Source organism: Delphinapterus leucas, chromosome 15, assembly GCF_059928025.1.
Source record: "Delphinapterus leucas isolate spDelLeu-1000000601 "Yukka" chromosome 15, BTC_Dleu_Yukka2, whole genome shotgun sequence".
In the NCBI taxonomy this organism is placed as follows: Eukaryota; Metazoa; Chordata; class Mammalia; order Artiodactyla; family Monodontidae; genus Delphinapterus; species Delphinapterus leucas.
The window spans coordinates 49,923,223-49,948,133 of record NC_143143.1 but is presented as its reverse complement, the minus strand read 5'-3'; the positions used below and the strand labels follow the sequence as shown (position 1 = coordinate 49,948,133).

Here is a 24,911-nt window from a genome sequence, read left to right as displayed (position 1 = left end):
GTTCCTGATCAGGCGGCCCAGAGGGAGTAATCCCCCTCCTTTGGGGGCAGAACGAGTGCAGTCAGTGCTGCCCCCCAGCACCACGGAGGTCTGTCACACACACACGCCCGTGCACGAGGGACTCCCCGCATGGAGCCCCTCGTGCATGGAGGTCTGTCACACGCACACCCCCGTGCACGAGGGACTCCATGCGGGGAGGTGCTCCGTGTTGTTGCAATAGCTCTGCCCTGAGTGCCCATGTGCCAGGGATGTGGGAATCATGATGTGTACTTTGGGAAGAAAGGGCATTATTACGAGATGAGTCATTGTATTTTTCTTACTACAGTTTCTCATAAGAAATCTTGAAGCCCTTATAGCCTAAGTTTGGGACCTATTGCTAGAAATGGAGCTGGGAAACCTTTTTGCAAGATTTTACCTTTAGTTTCATAGTTTTGTTTTCCCTTCACCTTCTTTTCCCTAGAAATACTAAGAGCAGAAAGTAAATTTGTATGGTGCTCAGTGTATCCCGTTCCAGCAAATGTTTTCTTTCGTGTTTACAAACCCAGGTCCCCACGTAAAGACTGCTTTCTTCTTTAGATGTAAAGCCCAGGGGGGCTTTGGGAAATTTAAAATTGTTTATCATTTTATCATTCCTTTATTAAAGAAATAACGAACATAGCCAAAGTCATAGCTTTACTTTCCAAAGTAATAACTTTATTGTGTAAATAATCACAGAACTCTGTATATATCTGGGACATTTCAGAGTCAACACAAAGCTGCTGTCTCATAGAACACTGGTTACAGCGCCTCCTAGTCTCTGGAGACCTTCCCATCTGCTCTCACCATCACATTTTAACATAGTTTCCTGAGTACTGGCTGTGTGCCAGGAGCTCTGGTAGGCACTGGGGAAACAAAGAAAAAGAAAAACAGTGCTCTTGCCCTCAAGGAGCTTACAGTCTGGCAGATCAAGGGTAGTGAAGGTGACCCAGGTGACCTAAAAGTTGTAATTCTAATAGAGCCTCCTTTTTTCTTAAAGACGTACCCGTTCTGCACTTTAATGGTTCATTCAGCTGCTCTCTACAATTCGGGAAGGGAAGTCCAAAATTCTAAGTTACTTTCTTTTAAACCTAAGCTGTAAAAGTCTGTGATTGTTTGGGAAATTAAAAATGGCATTTAGCACTAGAGCTGCAGAAAAATGGATGTGTACGTTAAGATATTCAGAAGCTCTGCCTCACCTTCATTTGATTTGTGGCCAAGCTGTGAAAACAGCTGTTAAGATTCTTCAGAAAGCGCTAGGCCCTCGCCCAGAGTGGAAGGATTGCTGGCACGCCCTGACAAGAGACAATATTTCAGCACTAAACTGAACACTTCTCTTAAGTCAAGCTACTGTTTAATGTTAGAGAATCCTCCTTCTAGTTTATGAGTATAAAACTGAAATGCAAATGAGTCTAAAGAAGCAATAAACTGCCCTAGCCTCGGTTATTTTTAGCTCGGCTGTCATATTTCTCAGCTGTGCGTAACTGAACCTCTGTGGGCCTTATTAGCCCTCCTCTCAGTCAAGGGGGAGGGTATCAGATTATCTCAAAAATACTTTCTCACACTGAATTTCTATCAGAGAAAGCAGATGAAAATGTAGCTAAATAAAAACCACAAAATGATTTTGCACAAAAGAGCATTTTACTCACAGCTTTAAAAATTGTGATTGAAAAAAAAAAAATTTCAGTGGAGAGTTATAGTTTAATCTTAGGAAAGATAAATAGAAATTATAAGGAAACATTTCAGTCCTTAAGTTTTTAGACTAGAAGAAATAAACAACAATTTGACTGTGCACTAACTTCTGTACCCTCATGACAGAATTATTTAGCTTCCTTGAGGAAACTTCTGCGTAAGTTTAAAACAGATCATTCAAGAGAGGAACTCTTTTTTTTGTACCAAAAAAATTAAATAAGTAGTGGATGATTTTTCTAGGTTTTTCTTACTGTATCGTAGACTTTAAGAATCCATTCTTCTTATCTTATTGTATTTCCTAAACAATGCTAGTGGTAAATTACATGGAAGCCATTGACAAGAGATTCCTGTAGCACTAGGCAAATTTCCTTGAGTGGGAAGAGGTCATTTCCATATTTTGCATTTCCCACAGTGTTCTGAGCTTAGTTTTTTACTTAATAACTGCTTACCAAAATTGTACATGTTCATTGTACAAAAGATTTTAGAAACTAAAAATTACCCACAACTCCCAACCCAAAGATAACCTCTGTTAATGATCTAGTCTGTACTCCTCTGTAGTTCATACTTGATAACTAAGCTTGGTCTGTACTTATTTTAACTAGGACCCACTCATTTGTGAATTGTCTGTTTATGTCAGTTTTTCTATTGGTATTTTTGTATTTCACAAACTCCTTACTATATAAAAACTTCTTACGTAGTAAGGAAAATAACTTTCAGTGAGTTTATCATTTACTTTTCAATTACGTGACGTTTTTGCTGTGTGGTAGGTGTCTGTGTCCTCAGCCAGGCCTGTGGTTGGGCTGGATAAGGATGGGAACTATAGCGGCATCCCTTGTGTGGACTGGCAGGTGGATGATGCTAATGAAAATGCTTCAGGGCAGGAGCCGCGGGCGATGAAGATGCTCTTGGTTGGTCTGGTCTGTCTAGAATAGTTTTTCTAGGCAATGACAGAGATCATAAGAAAATTTTTTCTCAGGGGCAATCATTTTCTTTTAAGATCAACTATCCTTTGCTTGTATGTTACAGTAAACTGAGGTTTTGTTCTCCCTTCCTAATAATAAAATTCTCCCAAATGATTAGCCAGCAGTCCTTGTGAACGAGATGTCTCCTGGCCCCCATCTCCAGCCCTCCAAAGGAACCTTCCCTTTGCTGAGTTAGAACAGGTAGAATAGATAAGTTAGGGTAGGACGTATCTCGGTTAGAATAGTTAGATAGGGTAAGTTAGAATAGGATGTATCTGGGGCCTCTAATCCTTTGTGCCTTTTCCCCATAATGTACCTTTCCTGTGAGAGGCCTATAATCTCCCTTTCATGACTACTTAGATGATCGATTGAATTAAGCAAAACGTGGCAGGGAATAGAACAAGCGAAAAAGGAATCAAGTGAAATTATAAGACTTGACTTTGACCACTTTCTCTCCCCTCACTCACTTGATGACCTTGGACAAGTCATTTCGCTTCTTGGAGCATCCATCCCCAGACTTATTAAGCAGAAGTAAAAGTGATGCCTGCCATGCAAGCCTTCCCAAGGATCAAGTGAGATGATCAATATGAAAATGTAAACTCTAAAGGGCCAATGCAATATTAATTGTTATTATCACCATCATTCCCATTCTTCCCCAAAGAGGAGTTAATTTAAATGCCATTAACACCAGAGTAGCAGATAGCTAAACACCTTACCCCCTGTGCCAGAAATGAGAAAAATACTTGCACATGTGATTTTCTCAAGAAGCTCAGCACTCTCATTTTTCATCTCCATTTGCCAACCCAGCTTCATTTTGCAGCTATGAAAACTGGAGTACCAAAGAGTTAAGTGACAAAGCCCCATTTTGGCAGCAAGTCAGTGACGGACAAAGGGATACAACAAGAGCGTAAACTCAAGACCTCCTGCAGGAGCTCTGTTAACCACCATCCAGGGGAGGAGGAGGTAGAGTAGAGACCACCGGTTAAAACGCCTTTCATTTCCAGTAGCTGCCGGTATACTCCCAGTGAGACATTGCTTTGGAGGAAGGACCCAGTCACTGCTCTGAGGTACAGAGGAGCTGGGAACCAGCAGATCTCTCAGGCCAACTTCCTAAAAGCCACACGGCCATGAGAACACCCACGGCGATAGCACAGACGGAGTCGACGTGCAAGGGGATTATGTTGGGAAAGTTCACTAGTACACAGATGATTTAGAATTCGGTGCTCATTTTCCCAAGGAAGCAATGCCATAAATGGGGCGAGGTTCCCAGACGAGTCCACAGAAGTCTGTCATTATCATGAGATTGGAGACTTGGAAAGGGGGTCTCCCTGTCTGTGTCTGAGGGAGATGGGAAGAGCTGTTCCTTCTGCATCCCTGGGCAGAGGGCCAGTTCTGAGCAGAATTGTGAAATCAGACAGTCATCTGTGGTGTCTTTGCTCTGACTCTCACGCCTCTTCCCACCGGCAACCAGGGCCACAGTGGGCCCTCCCTGGCCAGTCCTGCCACCTGCCTGGCTGCCCTGCACATTTACCCACCTCTCTCCTCTCCCATCCTGTCCAGACCCACAAGCTTGGCCATGGGAGATGTCAGGGAAAAGATCACCACCACGAACGATGGGCTGGCAACCTTCCTGTGGGTGTTGGCATTTTTCAACCACAGGCCTCTGAGGGAAGGTATTTTTGAATAAGGAGACCTCCAAGGGTTGGGGTAGTTCTGCCTGGGGTAATTGCCATTAAGTTTCTCTCTATTTTTCACAGCTATTTCCCTTCAACTTTTAAACTGGGCATTATTAACCTATGATTCATGAATTATCTGAAATTTTTTTAAAGAGTGGTATGTATTTTTATGTTTTTCTGGCCAGAGTGAAATAGCTCTCTTCAATTCTCAGAGTGGTCAGTGAGTGCTCTCCCTTCTTAAGAAGCACTGGTCCCAAACCTACAAATTCTTTCAAGCACCCAAGTTTTCTCACAGTTGTGTGGCACCAGAGACTCAACTGTGGGGCCCAAGGCTGTTTAGGATTTATTTTTAGGTTCTCGAGGGTTAGGTAAGTGTACACTGGAAAATCCCTATGAAATGTGTACTTCCTGCAAGATCACTTCCTTGATTTTTTTTTTCACTGATTTCATTTTCAGGTTAACATTCTTTTCAGCTATTTTATTGGTACTTCCCTAGATCTGCACAAGATAGTTTCACAGTCATCAATTCAGAAGGAATGAAAACTTAAAAAAAAATTATTTTTAAAAAACACACTAGGGGGGCTTCCCCGGTGGCACAGTGGTTGAGAGTCCACCTGCCGATGCAGGGGACACAGGTTCGTGCCCCGGTCCGGGAAGATCCCACATGCCGCGGAGCGGCTGCACCCGCGGGCCACGGCCGCTGAGCCTGCGCGTCTGGAGCCTGTGCTCCGCAACGGGAGAGGCCACAACAGTGAGAGGCCCGCATACCGCAAAAAAAAAAAAAAAAAAAAAAAAAAAAAAAACACTAGGGTACCTTAGGGTATCTGCTGCTAACCCAATTGGCAGCATCACCAGCAAGGCTGTGCTCCTCTTCCCCTTAGAGACTTGTCCTTTCGTGGGAGGGCAGAGAGATGGAGGGCCTGGGGGCCAGAGGACCCTAGTGAAGCGCAAAGGCTTGTCCCTTGGGAATTGGGCAGATGGCATGGCCTCTTGGGTGTCACTTTCCTCATCTCTGTGTTAGGGGAGGTCATGTCTGCCTGGTGGGTGTCTCATGAGGACTGGTCCCTATACCGAGTGCTTTGTCTGCGGCATCTCAGTACAGACATCCTCCATCGTTATCACCTGCAGAGAAAAACGCCTTCAGGCCATGGTGGGATTCTTGAGATACCACTTTCCTTTTCATGTACCTCTTTTTGCTTTGGTTCCTTTGAGCCAATGCACACATGTATGTTTCTATACTTTCTTTTAATTGTTTGTGACTACTCTGTCCCATCTGTTTTGTCCTTTTCACTTCCTTCACTTATTAAATATCAAATAGTTTAAGAAAATCTTAGAAGTCAAATTTGGGAAAGAGAGACCTCTTCATTTTAAGACGTGTGGTTTCTGCATGACCAGGTTGCGTCACCGTCTAAGACTGTGGTCACTGTCGTATTTCAGGCTCTACTTGGGCTGCTTTTCTGTGAGCAGCTCCTTTTGTGTCAGGTCACATTTCACCATGCTGACACTCCTGGAAGTCATCAGGCATCACACTGAACTAGGAGGAGAACTTTTCTTTCTGCCTTATTGTTACAAGGTCATGAAGAACTGAAAGTAGTTCCAGGTTTTTACTTTAATATTAGTATTTGCCCCTCCCCCCACATAAGCTGATAATATATTACCTTTGTGCTGCTTTTATTGTTTGCAAAAGGCTTTTAGTTTTGCCGAGTGTTGTCACATACAATAACTTGTTAAGTGCAACAAACCTGAGAAGAGATGGTGTCAGTCTTGAACCTTTTAGTTTTCAAGGGACAGGAAGGCCAGCTCTAAATGGCTTAGGAAGAAGAGGGAGGTTTTTGGCTCATGTGCCTCAAAAGCCCAGAGATCAGAGAACAGAGACTTCCATCAGGACTGTTTCTCACCATCTGTTGGCATTGCCTTCCACTGTTTGGCTTCATGGTCAGCCTCCATGTGGTGGTTGGTCCTGGTGGCTGCAGGTTCATGGGAAAAGAAAGCAGGCCCCTTCCTGGGCCACTGTAGCCCATGCATCTCTATGAGGCTCATGAATTCTGAACTCCGATTCGCCTGGCCTGGTTCACAGGCCCACTTCTGGAGTCAGGCTTGGAGATGGGTCCTCCTGAAAGGCATGGACTTTGGATGGACAGTGGGGACATGACTCCCTAAAAGAAAATCTGTGTATTGTTTCCAGGAGATGGGTGAGGGCCCACTATATAGCTATTATCACCTCCCCCCCTGTTTTTAAAAATAGACGAGGAAACTGATGTTCAGAGAAGATAAGGGGCTTGTCTAGATGCCACAGTGAGATAATGACCTAGGGAAGCTGGACCCACGGACTTTGGGCTCAGTGTTCTGTACTCTTCCTCCGTCTCCATCTCTAACCAAGATGGCAAATTGACCCCCTGGGCACAGTGGGGAGAGTGCTGCACCAGGGCCAGGCCTTCTCGACTCAATCCTGCCCCCAGCTAAATGTGTGGCCTTAGACACTTAATCTCCTGGGTCTCGTTCTGTCAAATAGGGACACTACCTGTCTGCCAAATACTCAGTGAGGCCCCAGTGAGATGTGGGGAAAGAATTTAATCATGTAAGTTTCCTACAGATGCAAAGCATCCTTCGCCTTCTTATAAACCCATGTGGTCTGCGCAGGTGTCAGATTTTCTTTCACAACAATGTCAAGAAAACGTGCTCAATGCTTTCCAGTTTCCAAAGTGTGTTTCATACCTCTTGCTGCATTTAAATTCCCCAAACAATCATGAACCAACTATGAGGGGCTTAAGGAACTGGCTCTGGGACAAGCCACCAAGTGGTGCCATTCCTTGGCCTCTGTCCCCCTCACCTCTGTGCTCCACCTTGCATCCCAGGAGCGTTAACCTGATGTGATCAATTCTGGGTGTGTCGTTCTGAGCAGATGTGATCACAAGGAATTCAGATACAGTCACATTATGAATGTGATTTAACGGCTATGTATTCTAATATTCTATGGATTACTTTTAAAATATCCTGGTTGGGTTATTAGCTGTTTTCATTTGGAGTAAACAAAACAGAATCAGAAGAAACTCATGTATATAACCATGAGAAAATAGATCCAACTCTCAAAAGATAAAGACTGAGAGTACCATGTTACTGCATTAAGTGCTTCTGTGAGAAAAATCTTAACAGCACTGAGGATCTTTTTTTTTCCCCTTCTCCCGTTACTGCCTTCGTATCTGGCTGAATGTTCTACAATCCTGGAAACAAGAGTTTGGCGGGATAACTTCTGCCATACCTTCCACCCAGGGCTGTAAGGGGGGCCCGTGCACCAGGCTGCGGCAGGCAGTAGCTGGCCTGAGCTGTGACACTGGTGCCCACACAGGGTCAGCTGACATCATGGCCCCCAGGATCTATCCACCCTGGACTGATACTGATATCCTGGGGGCCTGCAGCCAGGTGCCAGGGGACTGGCAGCAACATGTCCCCAAGAAGCCATGCTGTCCGATGAGCAGTGGGATTGCATTCGTGCCGCTTGTCCACGAATGCGGTGCGGTAATAAGAAAACTCCCTGCCTCCCCAAGTTGTTTTGAGGGTGTCATTGGTGAATACATGCAAAGCTTCTGAAACAGTGCCTGGAACTCAGTTGCAGGTTGACACATGGTGGCTGATCACATCCCACCAAATATGCCTGTTGCAGAGTCATCCCAGACTCACCCTCCATTACCCACCGTGCCCAGTCCAGCTACCACCCAGTTTCTCTGCTCCCCCTTTACTGCAGAACTCTCCAAAAGCATTGTCCGCACCCATGCTGGCCAGTACTGTGGCCACTGGCCACATCTGGCTATTAAGCATTTGAAGTGTGGCCGGTCAGAAATGATATACTAGAAGTGTAGAATCCACCCCAGACTTCAAAGGCAGTACGAAAATATAAACTCTCTCAATAATTGTATATGGATCACGCGTTTTAAAGGTAACATTTGGAGTTGAATAATGCATTATTGAAGTCTAATGTCACCAGTTTCCTATTACTTTTTCATGGGTCCCTGGAAGATTTAAAGTCACCTGTACAGCACAGGTCATATCTCCACTGGAGAGTGCTGGTCTCCACTCTGCCTCCACTTCACTCTTGGACACATTCCAGGTATGCTTGGGTCCCAGCGCTTCACCAAAAATAGCTTTCGTCAAGTCACCTTCCACTGGTCAGTTTTCACTCCTGAAGGCTCAGTAGCTTTTGACACGGTTGTCACTTTTAACGAAGCCATTTCTCCTCTTGCCTCCAGGGACACCATGTTATGTTGACTCTTCTCTTTCCTCACTAACGATTCCCTTTTAGTCTTCTTTCCTGAATCCTCGTCTTCTCAACTTCTTTTTTCTCGTCCAAACTCACTCCTACCAGAGCTCGTCCAGACAGATGCCTTTAAATACCGTCTCTGTGGACTTCCCAGCTTTGTGTCTGCAGACAGAACTCTCTCTTCCTAGAAGCTGTAGCTTAGCCACCTGCTCAGCATCTCCATTCTTCATCCAGGACAGCTCTTAAAGCTTACATACCTAAAATGCATTTCTCAGTTTAACTTCCCCAAGGCCGCCCCCGCCCCCAGTACTTCCTGTATTGGTAAGGGGTGACTTCCTTCGTCCAGTTGTCTAAAGCACGGATCATGGAGTTATCCTCGACTTTTTTCTTCTGCTCACTCTCTATATCCAAGCCATCAGCTTATTCTGTTGGGTCTCCCTTCAAATTGTATTTCCAGTCAGACTACTTCTCACCACCACCTGCCTCCTCCAAGACCCACCACCCTTGAATGGACCATTGCAGTATCCTCATCACTGATCTCCCTGCTTCCACACTTGTCCCTCTGTTATACCCAAGGTGATCCATTTAAAATACCAAGTCACTTTTCTTCTTGGAACCTTCCAATGGCCTTACCATCATCAACACACACACACACACACACACACACACACACACACACACACACACACACACACACACACCTCTTACCTGCTCCCTGACCCCTCCCCAGGTTTGAAATGCTCTTCTCAGGTGCTTGTGTGGCCCATCCTCCACTCAGGTCTGTGGGTAGAGCTTACCTTGTTACCTCCCATAGCCTTCCCTGACCACCATATGTAAAACTGCACCCCAGCAACCCTTTAGAGGTTCACTTCTCCTCATAACATCATTACCACCTGACATTGTATGGTTTTTTGTTTGTTGTCTTCCCCACTGGGATGGAGACTCCATGAGAGGAAGAACATTTTCTGTGGGTCCATGTCCGTCTCTACAAGGACCTCAGACAATGCTTGGTGCAGAGTTCAGTGGTGCCTGATTGGATGACTCTGCTTGGTTTTCAATTCCATGCCCCTAACAACAGAAGTTTATTAACTCTGCCGGGTATCAGAATCACTGGGGAACTTGCTAAAATGTGCGTGTCCTGATCCCGCCACCCCCTCAGCCCCGAAACCCAAATGCAATAGATTCTGGGGTAGAATCCTGGATGTTTTTGAACAAGCTCCCCAGGTGATTTTTTTTTTCTTTTTTTTTTTTTTTTTTTTTTTGCGGTACGCGGGCCTCTCACTGACGTGGCCTCTCCCATTGCGGAGCACAGGCTCCGGACGCGCAGGCTCAGCGGCCGTGGCTCACGGGTGCAGCCGCTCCACGGCATGTGGGATCTTCCCGGACCGGGGCACAAACCCGTGTCCCCTGCATCGGCAGGTGGACTCTCAACCACTGCGCCACCAGGGAAGCCCTCCCCAGGTGATTTTGATGCTGCATACCTGGGCCGCTCTCTGTCCGATGCTGCCTTGGTGTTTACATTTGTGTACCTGCTGCTCTGCTCTCTTGAGCTTTGTTTCATGCACATCAGTAGTCCTTGAATCACCTGGGAGCCTAAATATAGATCTCCTAGCCCCACCCCAGATCTTGTGACTCAGAACTTCCAGGGATGGGTCCCAAGAATCAATATATTTGAAAAGCTCCCTCTATGCCTCTGATAACAGCTAATCTTCCCACTAGCCTTTGGGAGGCCTGGGTATGTTTTATGGACTCCTTGAGGAGGATATAAACTTAAGAGCTGGTATTTTTAATGTCTCTTTTAGGCCACCTTCACTCCCCATCCCTCATTAATCCAACAGTGTTCTGTTCAAAAGTAGTACTCAGTAAGTCACTGTGGAGTGAATAAATCCTTGATTTATCCACAATTGCAACTTGCTTTGTAACTTGAACATCCACTAGTATTTCTAACTACATTTCAACCCAGCTCATTCTGGTGGGTATTCTCTTTGTAGTCCTTTCTGTCCAGGAATTTAAAATATGTTTCCCAGGTCAGACCAGGCAGCATTGGGGGTAATACCCACCCCCATCACACTTAGACACTCAGCTGCTCTGCCTCCCCATTGGACCTGTGCTGGGGCGCATGGGCTTTGGCTGTCCTTGACGTATGGTGCATCCACTGGTTTCCAGAGCATCCCCAGGAATGGAGGCGGACCTGACCCCTTGCTCTGGGTGCCTGCCTGGGCTGCTCAAGCTGCCGAGGAGGGTATCTCCCTAATTAGACTTCTGGGGCCGGTGGCCTTGCTCCACTTCGGTTTGGTTGCTCCCTGGAACTGTATATAGACACACCTTTACAGGTGGACATTTTTATTTTATTTAATTTTTAATTTATTTATTTATTGTTTGCTGTGTTGGGTCTTCGTTGCTGCACGCGGGCTTTCTCTAGTTGCGGCGAGCGGAGGCTACGCTTCGTTGTGGTGCGCGGGCTTCTCATTGCAGTGGCTTCTCTTGTTGTGGAGCACGGGCTCTAGGCGCGCGGGCTTCAGTATTTGTGGCTCACGGGCTCTAGAGCGCAGGCTCAGTAGTTGTGGTGCCCGGGCTTAGTTGCTTCACGGCATGTGGGATCTTCCCGGGTCAGGGATCAAACCCGTGTCCCCTACGTTGGCAGGTGGATTCTTAACCACTGTGCCACCAGGGAAGTCCCTACAGGTGGCCATTTTTAAAACGAAAATCCTCAAAGTATTACCAAAGGTAAATAAATAAATGGGGGGAGAGGTGACCAGGGAAAGATAGTTGCAGCATTTTCTTCCTTAGCTAGACTCAGAGCTAGCGTCCAGGTTGTGAAGAATCATTGATGATTGATGATGACCCATAGCAATCCTCTTGGTTAACCTGTTTCTTAAATCCTGAGTCCCCGTGCAGTGCTCACTCTGGACTTTGGATGGCCTGCCCGTAGCCTTCTTGAATATGTTGGGTTTGTCTGTATTCTTTGCAGATGTCAGGGTCGTTAGTCACACAGAATCTGAAAAGCAGCAGTGTCATCCGGGTAAGTCCTGGAGGCACTTGCCACCTCAGCCTTAAGACTTTTGCTTCTGTATAAGCCACGGTTGCATTTTGATGCCAGATGTGAGAAGCCATTAGTAATCAGGACAAGTCCCTTGGGAAGTCCTGCTCCGAGGTGGTAGCTGCTTCCTCTGAGATACTTGTTTGGGGGGCACCAGGAGGCTGCGATTTAGTGACAAAGGGGAGTGAATTAACCCTAAAATGTAAGAGTGAGAGATTTCTAATGAGATCTGACAGTTCAAGGGCTGAAGGAGTCTAATCTCTTTTCTCCCCTGCCCACCCAGTCTTCATACAAATGTAAATATGCCTCCTTCAACAAATTGCCAAATGTGGTTTTAATTTGGAAGCGGGAGACCCTGCCTCACCTTTTTCTTTGTTCTTTTTCTTTTCTTTCCTTCTTTCTTTTTTTTTTTTTAAAACACGAAGTCACAGGTTTTGTACGTTTTGAGCTAGACATTTCCTTCTGTCACACTGTCACTCTTTCTGTTGTTGTTTTCTTCCAAGGACATTTCCCCCATTGTTTGTTGTCAGAGGACTTCGGGAGGAGAGTCGATTGTCCTGTGTTTTTTAGAGATGTTTTTGAAGTTCCCATAGGAAATGCAGAGTGCTCTCTAAGCTTAAAAATATATATAAATAAATTAAGGCAGCGGTTGAATCGAGTATGAGATGCAAAGAGTGTCACTATCACAGCATCGTATGTTATGTGGCCTGTGCCGTATCCGTTGTTGTTATTTATGACCCTGTCTGCCTCCATTGTGGACTTCTTCCAGCCTTGGGGAATTTACATCATTCCTAATAGCAAAAGGCTTTCTGGTTCCCACAGAGTTGTTCAAAGCCTGACTCATGCTCCTTATGTTAATTGTTCAGCTCTGAAAATACAGCACTTACAGGGTGTGGTTGTAAGGGGGAGATCTACTGTACTTATAGGGCATGTTTAGAAGTGTTTCACACATAAATCTCAATCTCTCTCTCTTGTCATTTAACTTTTAAACTAGTCCTTTTTAGTCATCTAGTAAGTCTTAGGGAAAAGAAAAGGGACAAGCATCAAAATGCAGTATAATCCAATAAAACCTATTGTATTCTATTCACTGACTCTTCAAACTGACTTGGGTCATAACTGGACATGACTCTGAGTGACATTGGTCCAGGTCTGAACCATAGGCAGAGTTAGTGAGAGCTAAAGGCTGGTACTTAGTGGCGCAGGGCAGTGGTTGTACGAAGCTCATGGCATCGCTCTGTGGGACACCCGGGCATCACGCTGATGGCTGCCGCCTACCAGGCTCTCCGGGGCTGTCATTCTTAATTCCAGTGTAGGTCTAAAGCTAGGACCTACTGGTACCTTACCAACACCATTCCTTGAAGCAGCAACATTTTACTGTGGAATTGGCTGGAGAAGGGTACTTAGAAGTGTACCAGAAAATAAAAGAAGTTAACGCGTTTTCTGAATGATCTACATGCTAACAAAAAGGAAACAACTTTCCAAAAGTAAGAAATGGGTCAGTGTTGGTGATGGTTGGGAGGTTTTTACGTTTTTAAATTGCTTCCTTATGAAGCTTCCATGGGAATATATAAGGATAGATAGATAGATTACCTAAGAATTATCTAAAACCACGTTAGTGCTGTCAGTTTAAGGAAAAAAAAAAACCTCCCAGTTTTTTAGTAACCAAGATTACAAACTCCAGTTTTCAAAGTACCCGTATTGAAAGGCTTAACTCGACACTGTCTTGAGTATTGCAAAAGCCATATTTTGCATTTTTGTCAATAGAGAAAATGTAAGAATTCTGAGGCTAATCAGGGTACAGACCACTGTGCCACCAGGCCTCTCCGGAAGGTCAGGCCCACAGTCACACGGCTGCCTGGCTACTGACCCTGGGGCGTCGTCACAGGGCCACAGAGATATCAGATAGTGGCCGAGAGTTCCCACATGTCTTGGAATCACCATCTTGCACGTTTGTGGTGCACATTCATGTATGAAACATGTGCTGGGAAGCCAAGGGAAGTGACAATTTACCCAAAATTTCTAAACTGAAAAACATTAGAAAAGCTTAACATGACGTAGTTACATCCAGTCCTCACCAAATGAAATCTGTTCACCGGGGCATTTGGAGTGGAACTGTTTTTCCTCCTGTTCAGCTAATAGATTTCTGGTTGAACTTTTGTTATCTTTTGGAATAGCCGGGAAGAGCTCTCCAAGGAGCGTCGGAGGATCGTGCTGCATGCGTGGAGAGGCCGCTTCCTCCTGGCGCAGAGCTCAGGAGAAACGCTCTGCAAGACCTGTAGGTCCCATGAGTTTCCTTTTCCTCCCTCTGGGCTGTCTGTATGGGTTGGCACATAACATGAGGTCTAGAATTCAGCAGGAGTGCTCGGACCCTAATCACAGAAGCCCCTCCGGCGCTGACCCTACTCTAAGTCACAGACTGGCTTTTCCTCCTTCCAAACTCTTTTTCTCTCACTTTCTGGACAGTGGGGAGCAAGGCCTTGCTTCACAGGTGTGTCGCAGAGAGTAATTAATGACAAGCGCCTTGAAGATGAAAAGCACCTGTTGAGGGTATCTCGTACAACTTTCCGAGCAACCCCAGACAGATCTGAAAAAATACACTCCTTTCCTAAGGTGCCTGTTCTGACCCTCGTGTCACTGTGATAATCCTCGGGCCCCTCAAAGCAACAGTAAGAACACAGACATACGTATTGGTTCCCAGACTAAAGCTTAGGCTAAAGAAATATTGTAGCCTCAGTATTTCGGGTTTGGCGGTTTAAGAAGCTCCTTGCCTTCACAAGGCTCCAGTCTCTGCATTCTCCCTGGGCAGCTTCTGTCCTGCTCCTCCAGTGAACTTCACACTCACTTAGAGTGCAGTTTACATCATCAGTTGCATGTGTGTTGTAGAAAGGGGGTTTGTGTATGTACAAGCATGTTCTTATACACACACACACACACACACACACACACAGAGCCTGTGCTTTGGATGTATTTGAGCATTTACTTCTGGGAAAAAAATCAATGTATTAAATGTAGGCAATATTGATCTTTAACATCTGAAATGAATGCCTCTCAGCCTTAGTTAAGATATAAACTCCATCATAACTCCATTGATAACCCAGTGATCGATAAATAAAGTGTGTCCTCGTGTACTGGAAAATGTGATGGCTCTTGCTTGATCTGGTCTGCATGTAAATATACACTTGGGGATTTTCCTAGATTGGCCTAGAGGTGAGGAGAAGGGAGAGTAGTACATGCGTCCTGCTTCAAGTGTAAGAAGTGTGACAAGGGGGACCTGGAGGAAACCTGGCCATTACAGCTTTACAAAACAAAAAAATCTTTCTTTGTTTTAGTGTGAACAGAACTGAAACAAAAAGGAGCATCGTGAGCAAATCGCGGAGCAGCAGGAACAGTGTGGGAACATCCAGTGACTCAGTGATTGCGGAGGTAGCATGGAAGAGGGGGGACAGCCAGGCCCCATCCGGTCCCCCATCCACGGGACAGGCGAAGGCTTACATAAAGGCAGCTGAGAGCCACCGGGGGCTTCCTGTTCCAAAGCTGGAGAAAGTTCATCAGCCCCCGCCAGAAGGCACCAGCAGCCAGCAGAAGCCTCATCCTGGGACGCGGTTAGAGACGGGGCTTCTTCGCGGGAGCCCTGTCTGTAGCTGTGAGTCAGCATCCCCGGGTCCAAAACAAAGTCCACGAGGGGCCAGAGCACAACAGAAACGCAGGAACCGCAGCTCTGTGGAAGACGCCGACCACCGCAAGAGAGCTTCTCTTGGAAGTGATCGATTAGTCCCGAGGGAAATAATAGTGGAAAAAAAGCAAAGCTGTCAAGGTTTTGCCAACTTCAGAGCTGTCAGATCCGGGGTTACTTTTGAAACGAGATTTGGCAGAAACCACGTCTAATGAAGAGTTGCGTGCTTTGTAAAATCTCTCCTCCAGACATCTTATGAAAAATAAGCCAGGGCAGGCACGGCAAACTGGCTCAGCCACAAACACTGAAAGATTAGCTACGACTCAGGGCAGCCCAAGCAAGAAAAGAAAGAAGTACGAAAGAGGCCACTAATTTACAGAAGAAGATTGCAAACTCATAGTTGAGGATGTAGTGGCCAAGCCTGTGACAAACGAGCAGTGTGTCTCAATGCCGTGATTTTAAAGGAATTCGAATGATTGTTTCAAATACAAAATATATACCTGCGTTGGGGTCAGCTTTCAAAGCAGCGGCCTCCAGGAGCCTACGTGCTTGTTCTGACAGCATTGCTACTTTCTCATTCACACTTTATAACTGTCTTCAGAAACTTACTTTAATGATAACTAGCCACTCGCTTTGTTGGCAGTGACAGTGTCCATGAAGGAACCGCATGAAGAAACCAATCTTTTGCTTCCTTGTCACATCCATGTACGGACCACACGACGGGCCACGATGCTGCTGGTCAGTTCTCCTGCCCTTCAGCCTGAGGAGGGCGGCCAGCACTGGAGGAACAGGCTAGCGGTTCACACTGTCTGCCTGTGGCACCAGCATCATGGTCTGAATCTGTGGAAGAAATGCATAGCCTGGGTCCCACCCAGACCTACAGAATGAGAAACTCGGGGGGATTCTGAAACCTGCCCACGTTCGAGAACCACCGGGCTAATTGGAGTCTCCCTAGTGTTGATTCCCTGCAGCCTGGCAATTCTGGCCTCCAGCGCATCGGCAGGGGCCCACGTGTGGACAGGCACCCGTCATGCCCCCTCCAACCTGTAAAGCACCTGGGTTCAGCGTATGAGTCACTTTGTTCCCAGGTTCTTAAGCAGGGCGGCCACAGAGCCCAGGGAGCTGTGACTTTATCCTAAGAGTTGCAGGACATTTACATATAATTCAGCCCAACATTAGGGGAAGATGTGGGAGAAGCTTGTTCTTGCTTGTAGCTCAGGCATGTCCCTGCCCTTGCCGCCACCTCTAAGGTTCTGGTTTAAGTTCAGGACAGACAAGAACCCAAGTGGAACTCAGCGGCCAGAGTTTGCGGTTTTCCACTTGGAAGGCTTCACAGGCACTTTAAATTTCAAACCAGGAGCCTTCCATCTGCAGTATCACCCACTGTTGTCTCCAGTGGACTTGCTGAAATGTCACATAGTGAATCATAGCAATGACTTATTTTGGATGGACACCTACAGTAGATTTTCTTAACCCAGTTTCATTCTAAAATAAGGAAGAAACCATATGCAGAGGCCACCCATCAAATGTATCTTTTTTCCTGCTCAACATTGGGTGGTCCTTTGAAGTAGTACCTCCCTAGTAACAAGGAAAATCAAGTATGTTCCCCAAAGTGTAGGAGTTAGCAAAAAATAACCCAGAAAAAGCCCAACAATATAAAAGAATATGGAAGTAGACGCAGTGTAAGTTCATGCTTAAGATTAATTAGTGGTTTCTCCCAGCTCATTGTGTCCTCCCCCACTCTCCTTTCCCCTCTTAGATTGCAGGGCAAGGCTCATTAAGAGGCAACCATATTTCATGGCATCATTTTGTGTCATGAAGCTAAGTCTTGCTTGCCATACCTGGCCGTGGATACAGGTGCTAGCCCTTTGATGTTCCAGACTCTTCTGGTAGCCTGTTCCCTTCCTGTGGTCCCAGCCTCACCACCCCCACCAGGAACATGGCCCCGTCCACTGATACCCCTTCCTCTTCCCACTTAGCTTTTTTCCTGCCCCAGGTGATTCCAGTCATAGGATTCTATAGGAAAGGGAGCCCAACAGAATACCAACCACAGTGGAGCAGACTCTGCTCCTCCAGTAGGGGCAGACTACACAGGGTGGAAACCTCCTGAGAAGGTGGTAGAACATGGCCCATCCTGGGCCCCTCTCTCAGAGCGATGCATATTCTCGGTGTGCTCTTCACTAAAGACAGGACCACAGTGTGTCACTGAATCTTCTTAAACAATTATTGGAACAGTTTAAGCAGAGAGGGCACAAATAATAACCCAGGGAATAGGCCAAGAAACAGTGAGCTCCCTGGAAGAGTCTGGAATTAAAAAGAGCCATTCCAGTAGCTGCTGCCTACCCCAGAACTAGGAGATATTTGAACTGGAGGCACCAGAGAAAGTTTTTATCGAGTTTTTATTTCATTAGTTAACCTAGGCCTGGTGGTTAAAGCCAATACTTACACGCTTAGTGATTGTCCTTCAAGAAAAGACTTGTTTTAGAGTTTGGTGTATTTGTGGAAATAACAGTGACTGTGATCTAGAGGGAAAATAGCACCCTTGGCTGTAGATAGATAGGGTCTTTCTCACAGCCATCATGTACGTGGGATTTTTATCAGGATTAACAGAGGGAAGAGCTCTCTGCTTCCGCAATAGGGCATGTGTTTGAGGAATTTTACCTTTAAGCATTTTCCTTCCACATGTCTGAAACACCCCTGGATCTCTTGTTACTTGAGTGGTTCTTTGATTCTTTGGATATTTGGAAGTACGGAGTGGAAAAGGGCTGCCAGGTTTTTTTTGTTGCTTATTAGGTGGGAAATGAAGAGTTGGTTCTCTACTGCCAGAAGTGGGTGTGTTTTGATATTCTTAATAATCTTAATAATTTCCAGCATCTGAAAATCTGAGACCCTGTCAGTATTCTTAGTTAAAAAGAATAAGTTCTTCAACCACTTACTTCATAAAGCAAATTAAATGTATAGTCAAGTTCCTGTAAGTCTAATGCTTGGAATCCAAGTCTGATGCTATGGATCCAATTTGATTAATGTTATAACTTTGAACTCCCTAACTTTCTCGATGTCATGGCTTCTACGTCACCTCCAAGTGCTTTCAAATGACTTTTTAATAGATTGGTGGTGTTTTTTGTTTTTTTTTTTAATGTTCGCAAATGTCTGAGAACAGTCAGTGTGACTTTTCTTACACATTTTTCTTTTCTTTGCCTCTGGAGGTTAACTGTCATCCAGATATGCATATAAATTGCTAAATGCAAAGGAGCAAATGTTTGGGGAGAGAGGAGTAAATGCTGCAGCTTTTGTGCTCACTTATTTTAAATGAAAAAAATAGGAAAAATGTATTTCATTTTATAAAAAGCAAGAGTCACGAAAACTCTCTGTATTTTGATTTTTGGAGACTATAGCTTCTTTCTGAATGAGTATCTCAGGGTATATCTTGGGGACAACACTGGGATCACAGTTAATTTGTTTGCTCTCAGTGTCATGTTTGGACTTTAGCATGAATTGTTGTGCCTGTCAGTGGCTTTTGATTTCAGAAAGAGCTCAGAGAGAGCAGAGCACGTAAGGGAAGGAAACCTCTGTACCCAAGAGAGTGGCCTGGGATCACGGTGTCGCCGTTCCCAGTTTCCTTGAATTCCTTCTTGGCAGGACCCACTGTAATATCTCCACAGAATTCTGCTGAGTGGCCTTCCTTTGGCTTTCCTAAGAGCCAGAACCTCTCTTTTCAGTGTGCTGTGCTATGTCTTGAGTATGGAAATCCTTTCAATTTCTTCTTTTATGAGGAAATTTCCATGCTTGGTTTGTCAAGACAAGAGAGTTCAAACGTTGTTATTGAAACACAAATGAATTGAAACGTGTTGCAACAAGTAAGAAATCAAAGTTAAGCTGATTTCTGTTAAACAGTTTAAAGTCTTCCTTGGTACAAAATAAATTAGGCATTGTAAAATGAAGTTAATTCAGAAAATCACTCAGGGCAGAAGTCTAACCATGTATATCATTGGTGTTACAATTTATGATGTAATTAAATTCTCAGAAATCTGCAGAACTCCCTCTAATTTGGTTTCTGTGTTTACTTAACAAGACAAGGAACAAATACATGTCAACGTGTAGCTTAACAGAGGGAACTTGAGTGGATGAAATTATTGCCTTTAATTGTCGAGAACTGCTCAGTACCGGCGTTGGATTGAATCCCATAAGTTGTATTATGCAGCATGATGTTACCTGATGATTGCTGTTACAGTTACTTATCAAAAATCTTGTTAATTAAACAAAAATCAGTGAAACCATACATTTGGTCCCCAAGCACCTGACCAGGCAACTAAAGGTATGGATTTGACAGATCTCCAGAATAAACTTTCTTCAGTCAAGGTAGAAAGCCAAGCACTGCAGGCATCACCAGAAGAGCTCCCTTCTCCCGTTAGCCTTATCCTCTCATTTGTTTTGTTTAAACTGCTAAAATAGTTCAAATAGTTGTGCACGCCTAGGGGATGAAACTAGTATGTAGTGTAAATGAGCCTGTTTTATGAATAAAACGTAAAATTGTTTTAAAAAAGTAAATTAGTATATGTCACTTTTCTTTAAAGCAAGTGAATTAACCCCAAGGAATATACATTCAAAATGCCCTTTTCTGAACATGCTATCTATAACATTATGTTCTATTGGTTGGAGACTTTTTCCGCCTTGAAGCAATTCTGAAATTTTGAAGACTGTGTTAAAATAATCAAAGGGGCTCTTCATTTGAACCATTGGCCCTAAAGATTTAGGTCTGGAACACCCTGTGTGGGATGTTGTGATTAAATTGTCCCGTAAGACTTGGGGCGGCCTCTACACTGCAGCTATGTTACCACTTCTGCTCCCAGTGTGAGTCAAGATAGACTCCTCTCGTGAGGGGTTAAAGGATGTGACCTTGACTCCTTTCCAGAGAATCCTGACATTTCCCAAGTGGATTCATTTCCATTTTCGAAGTGAATTTACTCCTAGTTCAGCACCGAATGAAGCCCTGGGCTGACTCTTTCTCTGCACTGCCTTTTATGACAGGATCCCAGGCCTCTCTGGTTGCTTGTAAATATATTTCCCCTCAGATCCTGTACATAATTTTTCAGAAGCATTTCAATATCAGCTTGGAATAATACATCTGAATAGCTGTACGTGAAATGCTGAGAACTGCTGCACTCGACAAAGCAAAGCCCGTTTCTTCTGGCCGTTTTGGTCATGGGTGCCATGTGGCCGGCCCAGGAAAGCTGCCCTGGCCTGCCTGGGGCTACTGACAGCCCTGCTGTTTTACCACCAATTGGTTCATGTATTTGGGGACAAGTCACTTAACCTCCCGGGCCTCAGTTTCTTCATCTGTCAAATAATCTCTGATAGTTTAAGTACCACACTTGGCTCCACAGAGCCCCGAGGTAAGCATACCACTCCGTGTATTAATTTCACCATCCGTTTAAAAGTGGGTTCTTGACACTGCAATTGGAATTACCTGGGTAGCTTCTATTGGCCTAGGCATTGGCAGTTTTAAAAGCTCCTTCAGTTCTCATGAGATGCCACAGTTAAGAACTATTGTTTAAAAGCAGAGGGTAGGGACTTCCCTGGCCATTCAGTGGTTAAGACTCCGCGCTTCCACTGCAGGGGGCACGGGTTGGACCCCTGGTTGGGGAACTAAGATCCCGCAAGCCGTGAGTCGTGGCCAAAAAATAAGTAAAAGTGGGGGGTGGAGGTTTGAGTGTGTTTAACTGGATGTTAAAAGAGGCAGGGTCTGCGAAGAGCTGAGTATCCTTTAGAAGAGAGGCTTTCTGCAGATGAGAAATGGGCCTACTTTCAAACAAATGGGAAGGGCTTAGGCGACAAGGTATCAATAGGCATAAGTTTTAATCCGACAAGAGACGTGTTCTCTTTTCTCCCGAAGGCCCCCTACGTTACTTCTGCTGCTTTAGACCCGACACGTGAGGCTACCTTCATCTTTGCCAGCACTGAGAAATTGTTACCCTCGTACAGAAGATGAGTTTTTAAAGCACCTAAATAATTGTCTGGGGTTTGCCTTTGATCCGTGATCATTAATATCGTTAATAAGCTCTCAAAAAGTGCATGTGAATCTCAAGTTCACATTTGGCAGGGTAGTGGAAGAAAGAACGCTTTTAAAATAGTTTGGCTCAAAAAAGCGCATGTGAAATAACCCTGTGGGAAAATCAGGAGAATTTCTCATCCTCTAAAGGATTACCTAGGATGAGATGCTGACCTTGTATTTTAAGTTCAGTTATATTTCTTAAAACCTCATTCATTACCCACCCTGATTTATTTTAGGTGGTGAAGCAGGCTGTGGGAGGAGACTCCGGTGATGTACAGTTTTCATGTTTGCTTTCTGTTTTTTCCACAGTTCCCCAAAGATCATAACGTGCATATATTTCTTTAAAAAAAAAAAAACACAGCTTCTTCACGAGATTTACTATGGTTTTTTTCTCTCAGAAATTAGAGCTGAAGAATTCTCTCCTCTGTGGGCTTCCAAGGCAATCCAGCACCAGAAGGCGAGGTGCCCAGGGTGAGCAGAGCCCTGACCTCTGCGGGGGGAGAGGTCAGTTCAGCAAGAAGACTCAAAAGGGAGGAAGAAAAGCAGCTCCTCAGCAGGGAGTTTGACTTGCTTCAGGGCAGGAGAGCTTTTATAAATAAGGGCCCAGTCTCCCACGCCCTCTTGCCTGTTCTTCTGTTACCAGCCCTGTCTCTGCGCTTAGACACACACACACATCGACGCACACGCTCATGGACACACACAGACACACTTGTGGACACGCCCTCATAGACATACGGACATGGACACATCGATGCACACACTTGTGGGCACACAGACACACACACTGGTGGACACACACTCATGGACACACACACACTCATGGACACAGCCTCAGCTCTCACTTCCCCCACTGCCTCACATCCCTCTCTCCACCTGCCCCTGGATTTGCGGGATGGACAGGCAGACCCTTCTCCAGAGGAGGCAGGTGACAGATTGGCTGGGGGTTTTTCTGGGCCCAGTGGCTCCTAAGGCCTTTTCAGTTCCTCCTTCACATGCTCAGCTGGTGAGAAGAATGTGGAGGGCTCTTTCCCAAACCCACTGTGGGTGCCTGGGAGGACTAAGACCAGCTCATGCGTTCCTGTTGTCAGTGGGAGGAGGGGGGATGGTAAATTAGGGTGACCTCCAGCCCTGACGTGACATGCGGGCTGTGCGTTTGGGATATGTTCCAGTGGGAGGGGCCTGGAAGGCCTTCCCGAAATGATGTCAGCGTGAATGGGGGCTTGTGAAACAGCAACCCTGCTTTGCTTTGTATAATATATTCTCCTTAAAATGCTTGCCTGTGAGCCTTTCCCCAGCGCTTTCTGCTCAGCTCAGTGACCTGTAGAGCAGGGTGGAGCCTACCTGGGCAGAGCCCGGGGCAGCTAGAAAAGCATCCTCAGGTAGCTCTCCAGTGGGAGGAAGTGCTCTCTGTGTCAGAACTGCAGGGGGTGTGCTGTTGGAGTTCTTGTTTTGATGCTAATAAGAACCTCCAGCTGGAAGAACCTTCTGGATCTCACCTGACATCTCTGTACAGGCTCAAAGACAAGCAGAGTCTCGGTCCGTCTGTGAATTTTCTACATCAAATTGGCCTTCCTTTCTCTTGAAGACAGTGTTTCTCGGTACCACTTTATCAAATCGCATGTTCTGGGTCCTGGTTGTAGAAACAACTGTGGCTGCTGTTCCTCGTGTTCGTAAGGTCTAATTCTAGGTCCTAGTAATATTTTAGACAAGCGCACCATACTTGAGAGAATCTTCACTTTCTGCCACTGGCTTTGCATGCCCACCCAGGCCAGCACCCACCATAAGAGCACAAACTTAGGAGAGAGGAGATGGTGGGAGAGTAAGTTGGGCTCAACATTTAGCCCCTTTCAGTGCATAGGAGATGGTCACAGCTCAGTGAGGACAGCCAGGGTAGGAATATCCCTATAGGGAAAGGCATTACAAAGTGATTCTGAGACGTCCAGTCCACTGAAAGCATCAGCAAGAAAACAGGCGTCAAACATTATCACGTTTCATGAGGAGAGAAAACTGGCCCAAGACTGTGTGTCCTGGAGTCCTCCAAGGCCAGGCACCTGAGCTTACCTTGTTTGGCCTTAATTTTTTGAAACAGTGAAGAGGATGGATATGGAAGAACTGTATTCTATTAGTATTATTTAGAGGCTATAGCGAGTCATCTACGTTCTCAGACCACACACTGTTGTAGAATTTAATTGGGCACTAAGATTTTTTGTGATCCTGTAGTTCATTCTTGTCTTAAATGAGCTTTTCTATCTGCAACACTGGTAGCAGACACTGAATTGATCCAGGAAATAGTCCACGATTTATATAGTCAGAACCAAATATGGTATAGCACCCACACCAGACACAGCCTGGTGCCACCCCCTTTACAAGAGGCCTGCATTGGTTTGCTATTGCTGCGTAACAAATTACCACAAACTAGCAGCTTCAAACAACACATAGGTATTATCATCTCGGTTCCTGACAACTTTTAGCTGGGTCCTCCGCTTTGGGTCTCAAAAGGCTGGAATCAAGGTGTCAGCTGGGCTGTGTCCTCATCTGGAGGCTCGACTAGTGAAAGGCCCACTTCCAGGCTCCTTTGGGTTGTTGGCAGCTGTGAGACTAAGAGCCCTGGGGTCCTGCTGGTGGTTAGCTGGGAGGGTTTTGCTCAGCATCTCCTGGCTGTTCTCAGGACCTTGCCACATGCCTACCCCTCCATCTCAGTAATGGAGAAAGCCCTTGTGCTGAATCTCTTTCATATTTTGAATCTCTCTGACTTCTCCTTCTGTGACCAGCCTGAGAAAACTCCCTGCTTTTAAAGCTCCTGTGATTAGGTCAGCCCCACTGGGATAATCTCCATATTTTAAGGCTAACTGATTTTGGGACTTTAATTAGGTCTGAAAAATCCCTTCACAGTAGGACTTAGATTAGGGTTTGGTCAAAGAACCAGGAACCAGGAGTCTTTGGGAGCCATCTACCACCAGATCCAGCAGCCCTTGGCTCTTCTCTGACAGGGGCCCAGTTCAATGGTAAGAGCGGAGGATGTCACTGAAATCTAGCTGGATTCCTTCATCTTTTAATGGACTCTCTGGTCTCACGGGATGCTAAGAGAAATACTGAGAGCAGCGTTCTTTCTTCCTGCGGCCCTTTTTCATGAATACTAACAGTGGCACACATTTCTTATCACCATATCACAGATGGGGAAACTGAGGCACAGGGAATATTGGAAAGTTTCCCCGAGTTGGTAAAAGTGGCAGAGCCTAGAATCCAGGCCTGTCCAAACCCAAAGCCCAGAAATTGCTGTTGGGCCGCTCTAGTGTGCGCCTAACACCGCCCAGGCAAAAAATACTAACGCCAGGAGTTGGGATGGAATAGCTGCAAGGGAATCAAGGAAGTGCGGCTTCAGAGTGCAGGCCCCTGACGGCTCAGTGCTCAGCCTGGCCCTGTGCCCGAGAAGGTGAAAGTGACAGGCCCAGTTGGAGGCAGAGCACCCAGGAGGAGATGTTTGGGCCTATCTATTTAAATTGAGCTATAGGTGACTTATAATATTGTGTTAGTTTCAGGTGTACA

General features: G+C 45.6%; 1 protein-coding gene across 1 annotated transcript in view; it reads left to right on the top strand.

The window, feature by feature from the left end:
* Window positions 1–19,861, top strand: part of SLX4IP (SLX4 interacting protein) — a 187,365-nt gene extending 167,504 nt beyond the window's left edge. The window contains exons 7-8 of the mRNA XM_022556451.2: window positions 13,815–13,915; window positions 14,970–19,861. Of these exons, the coding sequence (XP_022412159.2) occupies window positions 13,815–13,915; window positions 14,970–15,525 (657 nt within the window). The 3' untranslated portion in view covers window positions 15,526–19,861. The remainder of the gene's footprint in view (window positions 1–13,814; window positions 13,916–14,969) is intronic.
* The last annotated feature ends 5,050 nt before the right edge of the window (window positions 19,862–24,911 follow it).